This window comes from Balaenoptera musculus, chromosome 6 (genome assembly GCF_009873245.2).
Source record: "Balaenoptera musculus isolate JJ_BM4_2016_0621 chromosome 6, mBalMus1.pri.v3, whole genome shotgun sequence".
Classification (NCBI taxonomy): domain Eukaryota; kingdom Metazoa; phylum Chordata; class Mammalia; order Artiodactyla; family Balaenopteridae; genus Balaenoptera; species Balaenoptera musculus.
Window position 1 is genome coordinate 47,661,498 of NC_045790.1, and position 18,286 is coordinate 47,679,783.

The 18,286-nt window shown below is 36.7% G+C and overlaps 1 protein-coding gene across 5 annotated transcripts in view; it reads right to left on the bottom strand.

Moving 5' to 3' along the window:
• The window catches only part of DENND4C (DENN domain containing 4C), a 131,296-nt gene that overhangs the window by 6,278 nt on the left and 106,732 nt on the right, over positions 1-18,286 (bottom strand). For all 5 annotated transcript variants that reach the window (XM_036856758.1, XM_036856759.1, XM_036856761.1 and 2 more), the window contains 6 exons: positions 17,833-17,942; positions 17,353-17,528; positions 10,097-10,279; positions 9,071-9,266; positions 6,454-6,699; positions 5,232-5,349 (listed from right to left, as the gene is read on the bottom strand). In XM_036856758.1, coding sequence (XP_036712653.1) covers positions 5,232-5,349; positions 6,454-6,699; positions 9,071-9,266; positions 10,097-10,279; positions 17,353-17,528; positions 17,833-17,942 — 1,029 coding nt within the window. The remainder of the gene's footprint in view (positions 1-5,231; positions 5,350-6,453; positions 6,700-9,070; positions 9,267-10,096; positions 10,280-17,352; positions 17,529-17,832; positions 17,943-18,286) is intronic.

An 18,286-nucleotide genomic window follows, 5' to 3' on the forward strand; every position in this document is an offset into this window, starting at 1 on the left:
GTTGGGGAACCATCACCAATTTTAGAGCATTTTTATCACCTCCAAAAGAAATCTACCTATTAGGAGTCACTCTATCTTCCCAACCCCTCAGCCCTAGGCGACCATTAATCTAATTTTGTCTTCACAGATTTGCCTATTCTGATTGTTTGATATAAATGGAATCATACTTTCTGTTCTCTTTTGTGGCTGCTGCTTCTATAATATTTTAAAATTCATTCATTTTGTAGTATGTATCAGTATTCACTACTTTTTTATTGCCAAATAATATTCCATTGTATGGATATACCATAGTTTATCCATTCATCAGTTAAAATGAACATTTAGGTTGTTTCCATTATTTGGATATTAAGAAAAATGCTGCTAAAAACAGTGTACAAGTTTTTATGTGGATGTATGTCTTCATTTCTCTTGGGTATATACCTAAGAGTGCAACTGCCGTGTCATATGGTAACTGTTTACCATTTTGAGCAACCGTGAAACTATTTACACCAAAGCAGCTGCACTATTTTTTATTCCAATTAGCAGTGAATCAGGAAGAGATCCACCTTTATTTTTTCTGCATGTTGTTCCAGTTGTCCAGCACTACTTGTTGAAAAGACTATTCTTTACCCACTGAATGGTCCTTGGCACTCTTGCTGAAAGGCAGTTAACTGTACATGTGAGGGTTTATTTCTGGAAACTCAACTTTATTCCACTGACCTATATGTCTATCCTATGCCAGTTTTCTACTTTCTTGATTACTGTAGCTTTGTAGTAAGTTTTCAAATTCAGAAGTATGAGTCCTACAACTTTGTTCTTCTTTTTCAAGACTGTTTTGGCTATTCTAGGGGCCTTGAAAATCCATATGAATTTTAGGATAGGCTTGTCAATTTCTATAAAAAAGCCACCTGGAATTTTGATATAGATTGTACTGAATCTATAGATCGATTTGGGAGTACTGCCATCTTAACAATATTAACTTTTCTGGCCCATGAACATGGGATTTCTTTCCATTTACTTAGGTGGTCTTTACTTTCTTTCAACAATACTTTTAGTTTTCAGAGTATAATAAGTTTTGTACTTCTTTTATCAAATGTATTCCTAAGTATTTTATTATTTTTAATGCTATTATAAATGGAATTATTTTCTTAATTTAATTTTTGGATTATTCATTGAAAGTATATAGAAATACAGTTGATTTCTGTGTATTGATCTTATATCCTGCAACTCTGCTGAGCTTATTTAATAAATAAGTTCCATATGTTTTGTGTGTGGGTGTGGGTGTGTGTGTGTATTCCTTAGGATTTTCTAATTTAGGATTTTCTATATGTAAGATGACATAATCTGCAAATAGAGATAGTTTTACTTCTTCCTTTCCATCTTGGATGCCTTTTATTTTCCTGTCTAATTGTTCTAGCAAGAACCTCCAGTACAATGTTGAAAAGAAATAATGAAAACAGACATCTTTGTCTTGTTCCTGTACTTGGGGGAAAGTATTCAGTCTTTCACCATTAAATGATATCAACTGTGGGTTTTCAGAGGCTCATAATTAGGTTGAGGAGGCTCCTTTCTATTTCTAGCTTGGTGGTTTTTTTTGTTTTTTTGTTTTTGGTTGCTTTGGGTCTTAGTTGCAGCACTCAGGATCTTCCCTGCAGCATGCGGGATCTTTCGTTGTGGAGTGTGGGCTCCACAGTTGCGGTGCATGGACTCTCTAGTGGCGCACGGGCTGTAGAGCGCACCGGCTCAGTAGTTGTGGCGCATGGACCTAGTTGCTCCGCAGCATGTGGGATCTTAGTTCCCCAACCAAGGATCGAACCCGTGTCCCCTGCATTGGAAGGCGGATTCTTAACCACTGGATCACCAGGGAAGTCCCTTGTTGAGTGTTTTTAACAAAGGGCAATAGATTTTGTCAAGTGCTTTAGCTGTGCCTATTCAGATGATCATATGGATTTTGTCCTTTATTTTATTGATATGATATATTATATTAATTGATTTTCAAACCAACACGGCATGCCTGGGGTAAACAGCACTCGGTCATGGTGTACAACTGCTTTTCTCAACTGCTGGATTTGGTTGGCTTGTATTTTGTTGAGGATCTTTATGTCTATATTCATAAGTGATACAGATTTTTAGTTTTGTTTTCCTATGATGTCTTTGGTTTTTGTATCAGGGTAATTAATGCTGGCCTTCTCACCAAAATCTCCACTCTTTCCAAGAGTGCTTTCAGGCTTGAACTTCTCCACAGTCTGTCCCAAATAAAGTCATTTCCTTTGGGGAGAATTTCAGAGCTCTGTTCTTATGGCCTGCCTCTCAGCCACTGCTCTGGAGCTGGGGCTGGGAACAGCGGCCCTTCTCTTGGAATGATTCCCCTTCTTTGTGAATGGGGTACTGGAGGGATGCAGCTGCCTCTGATTTTTTAGCTTGCCTCTCCTGGCATAAAACCTCTCCCTTATGAGCAAGACACTGTGGGAACAATCAGAGACCCAGTATTCGAGGGTTGCTGAAGCTGGCAGTGCATGGGGGCTGAGTGGAGGAAGTAAGCCTCCCTCTCCTCCTGGAACTGAATAGGGCTGAGAGGATGAGAACTGCTGGCAACCTGTCTTTCCCAGGGAGATGCTGTAGCCCTTGACTGGGGGCTGGTGGGGAGCAGCAAGTTGTAGCTCAAATGCCACAGAAACTGACCATTTTTACTGAAATTTAATATATTTTCTTTTTTTAAAAAATTTTATTTATTTATTTTTGGCTGAGTTGGGTCTTCGTTGCTGTGCGCGGGCTTTCTCTAATTGCAGTAAGCGGGGGCTACTCTTCATTGCGGTGCACGGGCTTCTCATTGCGGTGGCTTCTCTTGTTGCGGAGCACGGGCTCTAGGCGCGTGGGCTTCAGTATTTGTGGCACGTGGGCTCTAGAGCGCAGGCTCTGTAGTTGTGGCGAACCGGCTTAGTTGCTCCATGGCAATGTGGGATCTTCCCAGACCAGGGATCGAACCCGTGTCCCCTGCACTGGCAGGCGGATTCTCAACCACTGTGCCACCAGGGAAGCCCAATATATTTTCTTGAATAAATATTTCTTCATTTGCTTGACAGCTGTAGACACTTTTTTTTCTTTAATAACTTTCACCAATTATGGTTGTTTCGCTGAGAAATGGGACTGTATAGCTCCCCATACTGCTTTTCCAAAAGTCACCACTAAATTCTATTATGTCTTTTAATGTTATTTATATACCAATTCTTTGTTTAAAGTAGCCAATCAAGTAAAGAAACAATGCTATTCTTGAGAGTTCTAAATTTTATTCTCACCACAAATTATAGAACATTTTAAAACACTTATCTATTTCAAGATATGCAGGAAAACAACTAAAGAAATAGCAGTTATAATTCTATTATTTTCCAGCATAAATTTCAAAGTTAGTCTACTTCTGCTTAAAAAGCATTCAAATATCAGAACTGGGAAAACAACAACAAAAAGACAAAAATAGCTTATAATATATTTAGCCATAATTTTGTGATTGGCATATTTCAAGGGAAAATGTCAGATTCTTTTATTCTAGCTTAAGTAGAAAAACTGCTAAGTAGTGAAAGATTGTAGTAAAAATACAAAATAAAGAGTGGGGGCTTCCCTGGTGGCACAGTGGTTACGAATCCGCCTGCCAATGCAGGGGACACGGGTTCGAGCCCTGGTCCAGGAAGATACCACATGCTGCGGAGCAACTAAGCCAGTGCGCCACAACTACTGAGCCTGCGCTCCACAGCCCATGAGCCACAACTACTGAGCCCGCATGCCACAACTACTGAGCCTGCATGCTGCAACTACAGAAGCCCACACGCCTAGAGCCCGTGCTCCGCAACAAGAAAAGCCCCTGCAACGAGAAGCCCGCGCACCACAACGAAGAGTAGCCAACGCAGCCAAAAACAAAACAAAACAAAACACAGAGTGAACTTTTCCCTTCCTCTTCTGAGCAGGTACTGTTAACAGCCTGGGACATACACGGTTTTAGACCTTTTTCTCTGCATACATTAAAAACACAAATATTTTTGGTTTTGTTTTTCTACAAAAAAGAGAAAAGATCACATACTGTTCTGCAACTTGCCTTTTTTTTCACTTAATATATAACGAAAATCCATCCTTTCGGGAACCTATATACAAATGACTCTTTTTCTTGGTTGCCAACATCTCATAGTGTGGATTTATCACAATTCTCGTGTTACGTATTTGCTTAAGTTTTTCATTATTATAAATAATCTTGCAGTAAGCATCGTTGTACCAACAGCTTTGTACACTGTATATCTATAGAACAGAGCATTTTAATGTTTCTTCCATGAACTGCCTATTGATACCATTTACTCACCTACTGGGTGGTCTGTGGTTTCTTACTGACTCATAACGCTTCTGAATACTGGATAACCCTTTAAACCCCTTGTAAAAATATGTTCTAAATACAAAAACTAAAAGTAAGGCCAGGGGCTTCCCTGGTGGCGCAGTGGTTGGGAGTCCGCCTGCCAACACAGGGGATGCGGGGTCGAGCCCTGGTTTGGGAGGATCCCACAGGCCACGGAGCAACTGGGCCCATGCACCACAACTACTGAGCCTGCGCTCTGGAGCCCGCGAGCCACAACTGCTGAGGCCCGCGTGCCTGGAGCCCATGCTCCGCAACGGGGGAGGCCGTCACAGTGAGAGGCCCATGTGCCACGGTGAGGAGTGGCCCCCGCTTGCCATAACTAGGGAGAAGCCCGTGCGCAGCGGTGAAGACCCAATGCAGCCAAAAATAAATAAATAAAATAAATAAATTTATAAAAAATAAATAAAAATAAAGCCAGAATCTTTGAGACTAGTACCCATATAATTGAAATTATGATCTATACCAACACATCCACTATAGAGAATTTACTCTCCAAATACCTAACCAAATTAGTATTTGACAGATAAACTACAAGAATCACAAAAAAAACCCCACTCAACTCAGCTGGAGACCTGATAAATGGGTCAGTACAATAGCAAAAAAATTTGAACTAAAATGGAAAAAACCTTGAGATACTAAAAATGAATGAAAGATTTAAAAATAAAGCAAAATAATTTCTCCTTAATTGTCTCCTTAATTCTATTTTTCCCCCAGTAGTCCATTTTTCTTTATTGCTAAACAGTATTCTACTGTGTGGATGGACTGTACCATAATTTGCTTATGCATTCACCTGTGGATGGATATTTGGGTTGTTTCCAGTTTGAGTCTCTTATATCTTTAATTCTATTTTACTTACTAAAATTCCTCCATGAGACATACAGAGGTTCTCCTGGTTCCTGATGAAGGTTGATATTATCCCATAACAGCTGAATATACACGAGTTTGCTATCCTGGGACAGAGATGACAGGGGAAGCTAAAAAAGATCAGTAGAAAGTATTAGTACCCCAAGCATAATAATGATTACCAGTGGACCTAGCAAAGCTTGATTATATAAAACAGATGAGTTCTTTCAAAATTGTGGACCTAAAATTCTGTGAAAATTTAAAAATTTTTATTTATATCTGATTACAAATGTTCTTATTATTTTCTGAGGTGCATGTTTCTCATTCTGACTTTCAAGGACTGAATGACAACTTGGTAACTGGCACAGCAGCCACAAGGAAGATTAACCTCCATCAAAACAAATTTTAAGGTAAGAGAAAGTGCAATGGTTTCTACTATCCTGTTGTACTGACTACTACTTAAAATAAATGAGTCAAAATAGAATTTATACTACTCTAAAAGTTTGTTGTGCCCCTGATGTATGTTTGGGGTTGGGGGTATCTCTCGATATTCAGTATCATAAAATGAAGGAGTTCTAGGAGCTCACTGTCTCCCGGGGAGTCAGGGATGCCAGCTCAAGCAAAGCAGGAGTTTCAGAGTCAGAGAGCCAGACTGTGGTCTTGGCCCCCCTCCACTTATGAGGTATGTGACCTAGCAAAAATAACTTCCGTAATTTTTAGTTGTATCATCTGAAAAATATGGCTAATATGAGTCCTTTAAAATAAAGTTGTGAGAATTTCAGCTGGGAATATTATATTTCAGAATAAAAACTACCTTTTCTAGCTACACTTGCAACTAGAAATGACCATATAGCTAAGTTTAGGCCAAACAGATACATATGAAAAGATTACGTGCAACTCTAGGAACTGTCCCTAGATAAAGGAGACATACTCTTCTCCATCCATTTTTCTTCTAACTGCTGGCTGGAATGTGGATGTGACAGCTTGTAAGTAGAGTCAGCTCTCCTAGATCAGGTATAAAACTTGGAAATGGAGGTCGCACTGCTGAGCAAAAAGATAGAAGGCTCTCAAGTCTCTAACACTATACCATCCCTGGACCACCTATCTAAATTTTTAAGTGAGAGAGAAATAACGTATGACTTAAGCCACTATTGTTGTATACTTCCTGCTACCTGAAGTTAAGCCTCATCCTAACGAACACCAATGTAGTATAAGTATTGAAGTTGATTCCCTACCTGTACACCTCCGTTACAATGTTCAGATGTGAGGATAAGTCCTGGCAAGTTACTAGGAAGGTCCAAACGTCTGAAATACCAAACGAGGTTCCAGAAAATGATTGGATGTTGATTGATGAAAGAGGACGTGTGAATCACCTGATCGCCTTCATTTTCTAGCAAAGATTCAAGTTCTTTACGAAGCACTAGAGGACTCAAGTAGGGCACAGAAACAGGGGGAGGATTCGGTCTTTTTCCTAAAGGATCCTTAAAAACATAGAAATACAAAAAGAAGTGAATATGATCTATGTTATTATGTATGTGTCAGAGTATGTCTCAATGAGATTATACTTCTCTATCCTTTCAAAGTCAATTATTTCAGGGCCATTACTACATGTAGTAGAACACCCTAAAGAAAACATAAAAGAAGAACACCCTGAAGAAAACATAAAGATTAAGAAGTACTTAATCATAAATACCGTTAAGTTAAATGATTACAAACGAAAATTATTAATCCATGTAATAGACCCTATTTTAAACATGAGTTTTTCTCTATCACATTAACAGCAACGGCCTATGTAGGTTTGATTTTTTCCTTTTCAATTTTTTATAAGAAATATTTGCGTTTCTGATGTTTTATAATGGTGATACCAAAAAATATGTGACTTTATCTTCCGCTTAAAACTCTAAACAGATTATGCAATTTTTTGTGTTAATATTTCTTTTTTAAAATGATTAATTAATTAATTAATTTATTTATTTTGGCTGTGTTGAGTCTTTGTTGCTGCACATGGGCTTTCTCTAGTCACTGCACACAGGGGCTACTCTTCATTGTGGTGTGCGGGCTTCTCATTGCGGTGGCTTCTCTTGTTGTGGAGCACGGGCCCTAGGCGAGCAGGCTTCAGTAGTTGTGGCGAACGGGCTTAGTTGCTCTGTGACATGTGGGGTCTTCCGGGACCAGGGATTGAACCTGTGTCCCCTGCATTGGCAGGTGGATTCTTAACCACTGCGCCACCAGGGAAGTCCCTGTGTTAATATTTCTTGACTCTTTTTAAACCTGTATCTAACTTGTTTTTACATTTGATTGCAACAAAAACTAAAGAGCAACTTTATAAATCAAACGAAATAATGAATTAAAAAAACCCCAACCTAGACTTTGTAAGTTGTGCATATTATAGTCAGAATAAAATGTTTATGACCAGTATTAACAAGTACCCATAGTGCCCAGATTGAGGTCTCCAAATACTGTTTTCCTATAAAAGGAACCAGGTTTCTTAAAGAAATGGCTAATTCTAGGTCTGGAGAAGGAAATAATATAACATGAGCATGAAACATCTTGCAATATAAGAAAGCAAGGAAGCTTTAAAAAAAAATTATAAAAAGGCTACCAGAGTTGTGTCAAAAGGATTAAGGCACCAACTTGTAGAGGCTTCTAGCTGACCAAAGAAGGAATAATATAAGCATCAATAAGGATAACAACAGCAATGGATATAAACATAAATGTTTAAACCAATGAGTTCATAATGATACCCTATCCCCCCAGATAATGGATCACCTTGGAGAATGCTAGGAACCCAACTTGTTACTTTGAAAACTGATAAATAAAAGGAAAAAAAATCAAATATTTATTTTGCCTTTCCATCATAAATTGCATCTTTGGAAAACCAGACAAAAGCCATGGGGTTAGTTTCTCTTTACAGATATATTTCATATAATAAAAAAGATGACAGAATTAGACTATCATCATTTTATAGCTCCAAATGGACAACTTGATCTAGGCATTGAGGCGTTAATAGCTGCTAACATCACAAAGATAGTTCATGTCTCCTGTTGGAGGGACATACCACTACTGATGAAGCTCTCTTATAAAAATAAACAAATGAACAAAAAAGAACAAAAAAACCCTGAATCTGATCAAGCTTCTAACTGCAATTACCAATTTACAGGGTTGTAATCAACAAATAAATTGCAAGGGAATAAAGTGCAAGGGAAAAAAAGAGTCTACAGATTTAAAAAGACTAATAAAACCAGATTAACCAATATGAAGCATGGACCTTATTTGATCCTGATTCCTCAAACTACGAAACACACAACTTGACATTTTTGAGACCATTAGAAATTTGAACAAACCTGCTGTATAGCACAGGGAACTCTACTTCATTTTGCTGTACAGTAGAAACTAACACAACATTGTAAAGCAACTATACTTCGATAAAAAAAAAATTTGAACAAAGATTGAATAACTTGATATTATTTGTTATTTTTTGGGTCTGATAAGGACATTGTATTTTTAAGAGTCCTTATCTTTTAGAGATAAATACTGAAATATTTACAAATGGAATATATGATGTTTGAAATCTGCTTCAAATGGATCTATGGAAGAACTGAATGAGGGTATACATGAAAGAAAAATGGTCATAAGCTGAAAATTACTGAAGCTGGATGATGCGTCAAAGGAAATCATTATACTCTTCTGTTTATTTGTGTACATATTTGAAATTCTAAAGTTCTTAGTCTGCTTATGAAAAATTCTTATCACTTTTCATGTGATTAAAATAAACCTACTACAGAAGAATTACATGCTGTTTTAATAAATACTTACATGAACACACAGTATAATTATAATGCTGTTACATACCACAACTTCCTGCAGACTGTTTGGAAGACTAACTGTTGAAATGCCATGAAATGGTCTCTGGGAAAAGTCCATATTTTGCAAGGGACCTCCAACACTGTGACTTCTAGTCAAAGATACATTTCGTTTTGATAAACTATTAGGCACAGGTGAAATTTTCATAGTTTGGACATCTCCACTGGCTTTCATTATTTCATCACTTAAAAAAATGAAGAAGAAATGCTGTGGTTAGATTGTGTTAAAAAATCTAAATCTGTAGAGCTAGACTATTTTCTACAATGAATTTTGAATGTACTGAATATATCTGAGAAGAGTCAGTACCGCCTTGTAAGAATTAAATTTTCTTCAGGTATTTTTGTAAAACTGGTCAGAAAAACAGGATGGAGTGGATGATCTGATGAAGGGTAGGAAGAGGATATATGGTATATAACAGGTATTATGGTATTATCTTAAAAAGATTAAGTGTCCATTCATTTGCCTTGTTCAAAAATTATTTCGTCTTTATTAAACAAAATCACCTATACATCACCTTACATGTATAATGCATGTAAGTAAGTAATGTAGATTCATTGCCAAGTATTTAATCTCTACCAGACCATGATCCACCTAAGGACAGAGGTCAGATTTTATTTACTTTTTAATTTTTAGTGTTTAGCATAATGCTTAGCATACAATAGGCTCTCAAAAAATGTTTGACTCAATATTATTTAAGAGTAAAAGGTATACTTCACTGTAAAGAGAGTATGTGTCTGGAAACTGACAATGACTACACTGAAGGGGAAAATACTTTTTACTGTTGAAAAGTTCATTTTTGTAAAAGACCACCGTAAAACATTAAACACAGTGTTAAAAATGATTTATCATCAGATCCATTCATTAGATATTTAAACAATATATGGTAGTAAACATTTAAGGTTAAATTCTTAAAATACCAGAGCTTATGCCTATGTAAGCCAGGTTGTATTTAAAGATGGAATTTTTACAAGGGTACCCAATTTTTAATGAAGAGTTCTCTGAACCCCATGGTACCTTGATTCAACTGCAGAGCTTGTTTCTTCAGTTATGGTCTGGTTATGTTTTGGGAAATCCATAAAGTTGATCAGGTCAGGTTCTGCTGAACTGGATATGGGTTTGTGCTCCAAAGGTTCACTTGCCAGTGTAATGCTTCCACTTTGTAAACTGTCACCAGAGGTACTTGGTTTCAGGAAAAAGCTAAATATGGACCAGTCCAAAAAAACCCAAAAAAGTCTTTAAAAATCCTAGAAGCCTTTAAATTTCATCATATTTAGAATCACTTTATGGTAAAATAGTCATTAATGAGTTATACAAATCCATAGAAATACTGCCTATTTCAAACACACACACACACACACACACACACACACACACACACACACTCCTGGCTCTCATTCTCTCTTCCCTCTTGTCCCAAACTTTTCAAATGAAAAGGTCTAGAGCAGGTCATTATAGTTTAATATAAGATCCCTTCAGTTTTTGAGAGACACTAAAGAAAGCTATGAAGGAAGATGGAAAGCAAAATATTTCCTTAATTTTCTTAGTTAAAAAAAAAACAGCATTTTAACATGTATTAACCTATAATTGTTTATAATACCCTTCCGCCCCTTATGAATCTCCATTTTTGTCTCTAGTCATTTCCTCTCCACTCTATTCATTCAGAATTTTATTTTCATCTTCTCTCTCTCTTTCTCCTTCTGGGTGGGGATGGGGTGAGGGTTTCACCTTGCAAGGGACATTAAGAGAGCTTTCTAAAGTGATAGTTATGTTCTGTATCTTGATAAGGCTTTGTTTTGCACAAATCAAATTTACCTTAAATGAAAAAAACTGTAAATAAATACTGAACTCTAGTTAATTATATGAACGTTCAAGTCTTTGTGGGAAAAGTGATTTAACGTCTTCATCTTTTTTTTTTTTTGGCCGCACTGCAGGGCATGTGGGATTTTAGTTTCCCGACCAGGGATCGAACCCGTGCCCCCTGCAGTGGAAGTGCGGAGCTCTAACCACTGGACAGCCAGGGAATTCCCCATCTACATCTTATTTTAAATGAATAAAAATGTAAGATGGATTGGTGGATGGATGGAGGGATAGATAAAGCAAGTGAAGTAAAACATTAATTGTAGAATGTAGGGGTATACATTTGGGTATTACTGTAAAAAAAAAGATCTTTAAACTTGGCTGTCAGTTGGAAATCTTCCATAATGACATCCTAGGGAGGAAAATCAATAATGCTCCTTTATATTCAATTAGAAAATATAAAATAAGGTACTTACCACAAAAGATTAAGAAACACAATTAACAAAAAAAAGTACAAAACTTATGGAGAGGGCTTCCCTGGTGGCACAGTGGTTAAGAATCCGCCTGCCAATGCAGGGGACATGGATTTGAGCCCTGGTCTGGGAAGATCCCAAATGCCGTGGAGCAACTAAACCCATGCGCCACAACTACTGAGCCTGCACTCTAGAGCCCGTGTGCCACAACTACTGAAGCCCACATGCCACAACTACTGAAGCCCGCGTGCCTAGAGCCCCAGCTCTGCAACAAGAGAAGCCACCGCGATGAGAAGCCCGCACACCGCAATGAAGAGCAGACCCCACTTGCCACAACTAGAGAAAGCCCGTGTGCAGCAACGATGACCCAATGCAGCCAAAAATAAGTAAATAAAATAAATAAATTTTTTAAAAAATTTACAAAAAAAATACATATGGAGAATAATTTAAAACTCTATTAAAAGAATATCTAAAAAATGGAGATATATACCATGCTTATAGATAGGAGAATAATACTGAAGATGTCCATTTCCCCCAAGTAAATCTATAAATCTAATTCAATCCCATGAAAACTTCAGGTGGATTTTTTTTTTAAGGAACTCAAAGTTACTCTAAAATTTTATATGCAAAAATACGTAACTATAAGAAAAAAATTTCCGTAAGGGGGAACTTACGCTACCACCCAGACATCATAAATACAGAGTAATAAAAATAATACAGTACTGACAGAAAGAACAGAGAACCAGAATGAGGTATACATAGGAACTTGATATATGATAAAGGTGACACTATGTATCAATGAAGGAAGGATGTAAAACTGGCTCATTATATGGAGAAAAATAAAGCTGGATCTCTACAGTCATACACAAAGGTAGACTTTAGATGGATTTAAAACCTAAATATCACAAGTAAAATATAAAGCTCACAGAAGAACGTTCAGGGAAAAAATTTCATGTACTACAGATGGGAAATAACTTTTAAAACAAGATTCCCAATGCACAAATCATAAGGTGGAAAATTAATGGATAACATCAAAATTAATAATTTCTCTTCAGAGAATTAATATCAAGAATATTCAAGACGGGAATTCCCTGCTGGCCCAGTGGTTAGGACTCTGCACTCTCACTGCCGAGGGCCCGGGTTCAATCCCTGTTTGGGGAACTAAGATTCCACAAGCTGTGCTGTGTGGCCAAAAATAAAATAAAATAAGAAAGAGAAGAATGAACAAAGCCCAAAGTCAGTAGAAGGAAAGAAATAATAAAGATCAGAGTGGGAATAAATGAAATAGAGACTAAAAAGACAAAAGAAAAGATCAGTGAAAGTAAGAGCTGGTTCTTTGAAAAGATAAACAAAATTGACAAATCTTTAGATAGACTCACTAAGAAAAAGAGAGAAGGCTCTGATAAAATTAGCAACAAAAGAAAAAAAATAACAGTGGGTGCCACAGGAATACAAAGGATTACAAGAATATGAAAACAGCTATATGCCAACAAATTAGACAACCTAGAAGAAATGGACAAATTCTTGGAACCATACAACTTTCCAAGCCTGAATCATGAAGAGAAAATCCGAGTTGATCGATCACTAGTACAGAGACTGAAGCAGTAATAGAAAAGCTTCTAAAAAACAAAAGACCAGGACCAGACAGCTTCACAGGTAAATTCTACCAAATATTTACAGATTTAATACCTGTCCTTTTCAAACTATACCAAAAAATTCAAGAGGAGGGAACACTTCCTAACTCATTTTTATGAGACCAACATCACCCAGATACCAAAACCAGATAAAGACCACACAAAGTAGGAAACTACAGGTCAATATCTCTGATGTACATAGATGCAAAAATCCTCGACAAAATACTAGCAAACCAAATCCAACAATACATTAAAAGGATCATATACCGTGATCAAGTGGGATTTGTCCCTGGGATGCAAGGATGGTTCAACATCTGCAAATCAAGCAATGTGATACATACGTTAACAAAATGAAGGATAAAAATGATATGATCATCTCAGTAGGTGCAGAAAAAGCAGATGACAAGATTCAACACCCATTTATGATAAAAAGCTCTCCACAAAGTGGGTATAGAAGGAACATACCTCAACATAATAAAGGTCATATATGACAAGCCCACAGCTAACATCATACTCAAAGGTGAAGCTGAAACATAGTATATAAATCCCAGCCACAGAAATTAGTCAAGAGAAATAAAAGGCATCCAAATTGGAGAGGAAGAAGTAAAACTCACTGTTTGCAGATGACATGATTTTATATATAGAAAAGCCTAAAGAATCTACCAAAAAACTATTAGGAGTAATAAATGAATATAGTGAAGTTGCACAGTACAAAACCAACAAAAACCTGTTGCATTTCTATATACTAACAATGAGCTAGGAGAAAGGGGAATTAAGAAAACAATCCCATTTACAATCACCACAAAAAGAATAAAATAAATGGAATAAATTTAAGCAAGGAGTTGAAAGACCTCTATACTGAAAACTATTAAGACCTTGTTGAAAGACATTTTAGACACAAATAAATGGAAAGATATTCTGTGCTCATGGATTGGAGGAATTAACATTGTTAAAATGTTTATATTTTTTAATTACCTAATTTTTAAAATATTACATAAAGCAATCTACAGATTCAGGGCAATCCCTATCAAAATCCCAAGAACATTTTTCACATAAATGGAACAAAAAATTATAATATTTATTTGGAAACACAAAAGACCCTGAAGAGCCAAAGCAATCTTGAGAAAAAAGAACAAGGCTAGAGATATCACACTCTCTGATTTCAAACTATATTACAAAGCCATAGTAATCAAAACAACCTGGTTTGGCAGAAAAAACAGATACAAAACTCAATGTAACAGGGACTTCCCTGGTGGCGCAGTGGTTAAGAATCTGCCTGCCAATGCAGGGGACAAGGGTTTGAGCTCTGGTCTGGGAAGATCCCACATGCCACGGAGCAACTAAGCCTGTGCGCCACAACTACTGAGCCTGTGCTCTAGAGCCCGCAAGCCACAACTGCCACAACTACAGAGCCCCAGTGCTGCAACTACTGAAGCCCGCGCTGTCAGAACCTGTGCCCCACAACAAGAGAAGCCACTGCAATAAGAAGCCCTTGCACTGCATCAAAGAGTAGCCCCTGCTCACAGCAATTAGAGAAAGCCTGGGTGCAGCAATGAAGACCAAATGCAGCCAAAAAAAAAAAAAAAAATCAATGGAACAGAACTGATAGCCCAGAATTGAACCCCAGCATACATGGACAATTAATTTACAACAAAGGAGCAAAGAACATTCAATGGAGAAAGAATAGTGTCTTTAATAAATGGTGTTGGGAAAACTGGACAGCCACATGCAAAAATATGAAACTAGACCACTATCTCACACCACACACAAAAATCAACTCAAAATGGATTAAAGACTTGAAGACCACTAAACTCCTAAAAGAAAACATAAACAGTATAATCTTTAACATCAGTCTTAGCAATGTCTTTTTAAATATGTCTCCTCAGGCAAAGGCAACAAAGCAAAAATAAGCAAATGGGACTGCATCAAACTAAAAAGCTTCTGCACAGCAAAGGAAACCATCAGCAAAACAAAACAACAACCTACTGAATGGGAGAAGATATTTGCAAATGATATATCTGATAAGGAGGTAATACCCAAATTATATAAAGAACCCATACAATTCAATATCAAAAAAACAAACAACCCAATTAAAAAATGGGCAGAGGAGCTGAACAGACATTTTTCCAAAGAAGACATCCAGATGGCCAATAGGCACATGAAAGATGCTGAACAAAACCACATTAACATCATCATCAAGAAATGCAAATCAAAACCAAAGTAAGATATCACTTCATTTCTGTTAGAATGGCTATTACCAAAAAGGCAAGAAATAACAAGTGTTGGTGAGGATGTGGAGAAAGGGGACCCTCATACACTGCTGGTGGGAAATGTAAACTGGTGCAGCCACTATGGAAAACAGTATGGAGATTCCTTGAAAAAATTAGGAATGAAACTACCACATGGTCCAGCCCAGTTCTGGGTATTTATCCTAAGAGTACAAAAACATTAATTCAAAAAGGTACATGCACCCCTATGTTCATTGCAGCATTATTTACAAGAGCCAAGACATGGAAGCAACCTAGATGCCCATCAACAGATGAATGGATAAAAAAGCTGTGGTATATATACACAATGGAATACTACTTAGCCATAAAAAAGATGAAAATTTGCCATTTGCAACAACATGGATGGACTTTGAGGGTATCACGCTAAGTGAAATACTTCAGATGAAGACAAATAACCATGATTTCATTCATAGCTGGAATATAAAAAACAAAAACCCAAAATAAATGAACAAACCCAACCAAAGAAAAACAAACATGAGAACAGAGTAGTGCTTATCAGAGGGTGAAGGAGGGGTAGGGAGGATGAAATGGGTAAAGAGCGTCAACTGTATGGTGACAGATGGAAACTAAATTATTGGTGTTGAGCATGCTGTAGTGTATGTAGAAGTAGAAATAAAATGTACACATGAAACTTATAAAACATTATAAACCAATGTTACCTCATTAAAAAAATAAATCTTTAAAAAATTGGCAAAGGATATAAACAAGCAATTCATAGAAAATGCTGGAATAACTAATAAGCATATGAAGAGATATCCAAACTCACTAATATTCAGAGACATTCAAACAAAAATGAGATACTACTTTATATCATTAGAGCACAAAATCAGAAAAGTGATCATACCAAATGCTGGTAAGGATGTACAGAAATGAGAGTTTTGGGGCACTACAAGTAGGAGTGTAGCCATCTGGGAAGCAATCTTCCAGTGTTTATTGAAATCATGTATGGAAAGAACCCAATGATCTCACTCCTAAGACTATTATTCTGAAAGAAATTACTTCATAAGTCCAGAAGGGGACATATATTTTGCAGTGTACTGCAACAGTACAGTGATGTTTATAGTAACAGAGAACTGGAAGCAACTGAAATACCCAGCACTATGACAGTGGATAAGTAAAAGGAGGTATTAACTTCCTATAGGAGAAAAGGAATAAATTAGATGTACATATAGCAACTCAGATTTTAAACTGAGTAATAAAAAGAAATAAATTGAGATTTTCAGCATCATTCTAATCATGTACGTTAAAAATACATAATCATGCAAAACAACATTATTTATAAGGTTATACATTCAAGGATTTATCACACACAGCAGAGTCAATGTTTTTGTTGGGTAAAATAATGAGAGTGGGAATGGTGAGGGGAGGAAGATAATAAAAGAGGGCCCTTGCACAAACCAATGATGACAGTGCATCAGGAATCAGAGTATGGTTTCACTCAGCTCCACACTGAAGCTAACAGGAAAAATAGAGAGGAGACACCTCTGTGACTGGAAATTTTTAAAAAGTAGATAAAGGTAGTTTGTTCCATAAAGCAAATAGAATATTAAGTATAAGTACTTTAAGTCAGCATACAGTTACCAAACTCTCAATTACTTAATGACTGATTATAGATCAGCCTCTCCTTTCCAATGCCTAGAATTCGGTCATTTCACAGTACAGAGCACCAACATAAAGGGGCAACAAGTTAAGAGAAGAGTTAAAGCCCCTTCCACCTTTTTTTGGGGGGTGGGGCGGGGGCGGCTCCAGAACACATAATCAAGGTCATCAAGGCAGAAATATTAAAATAATGACTAACGTTAGAGTTCGGAATTATCTATAATAATTATATAATCTATGTAATAATTATATAATTTATAAAGTTCAGCTCCGAGAATTAATTACTACTGATAATCATTTGTTAAATAAAATGGAAAAGCGGTCTCCTACATTATTAGTATTTTCTACTCAAATACTGAAAGTGCAGGAGGGCGAGGAAAGGAACACCTGGAGCATACCATGACTATTTCACTCTTCCCCCAGGAGTCATGCCTCTTGGGGGACGCTTACCTCTTTAAGGGAGCTTTTACAATACTAACCTTGCAGAGCCTCTCAAGTCTTTAAATTCTATGTTGAGAAGAGGCAAGAAGTTGCTTTTACAGAAGGGACAGGTTGTATTCAAGTTTGAATCATCTGCCGTCCATCCAGCCATAATTTCTTCATCATAAACTAAAGCTCCACAAGCTCTGCACTGTGAACAACTTGACATCAAAACCTAAGAGCAGAAAAGTACACATACTGAGAACCTCCACAGTGAAAATCAGTCTTAATAGGCCATCCTCTTGAGACACACATAGAATTGTATTTATTTTGTTGATCACACTTGGAATAACAGTTCAATTACTTTATAGGTAAAACTACCAGTTTATTGCCTTGTTTACATAAGACATCAAGCAAATTCAACAAAATGACTTATTTTATTATTCTGTCCATAAAGGTATAGAATTCTGTTAAATGCCATTCTGAAATAAAAATATGTTTACAGCCACTTTATCATGGACAGAATATAGAACTTTTACCTCCATTGCACAATTCTGATAGATGCTGGACATGCTGGTGTTTTGAGAAGAACCATGATCTGACTTTTCAAAGTCTTGCCCTTTTATGCCTCTTGGAAATGGAAGTTCACCTAGAGAGAAGTAAACATCATAACACATTATGTATGAAAATGTCCTTATTCTTTGGAAATGCATACTTAGGGGGAAATATCATGAAGTCTGCAATTTATCTTCAAACGGTTTAGTATCAAAATGTACTTATGTATATACACAGAGGAAAGGTTAACAACACTTAACTAAATCTAGGTAGAGAACATATGATTGTTCACTATATTATTCTTTCAACTTTTTAGGATATTTGAAATTTTTCATAATAGAAAGTTGGAGAAAATGAATAAAATTACAATTTTAAAAAATAACACAGAACTAGGAAATTTCAGTGATATAGCACAGGAATTCTCCAACTTTAGTAAAT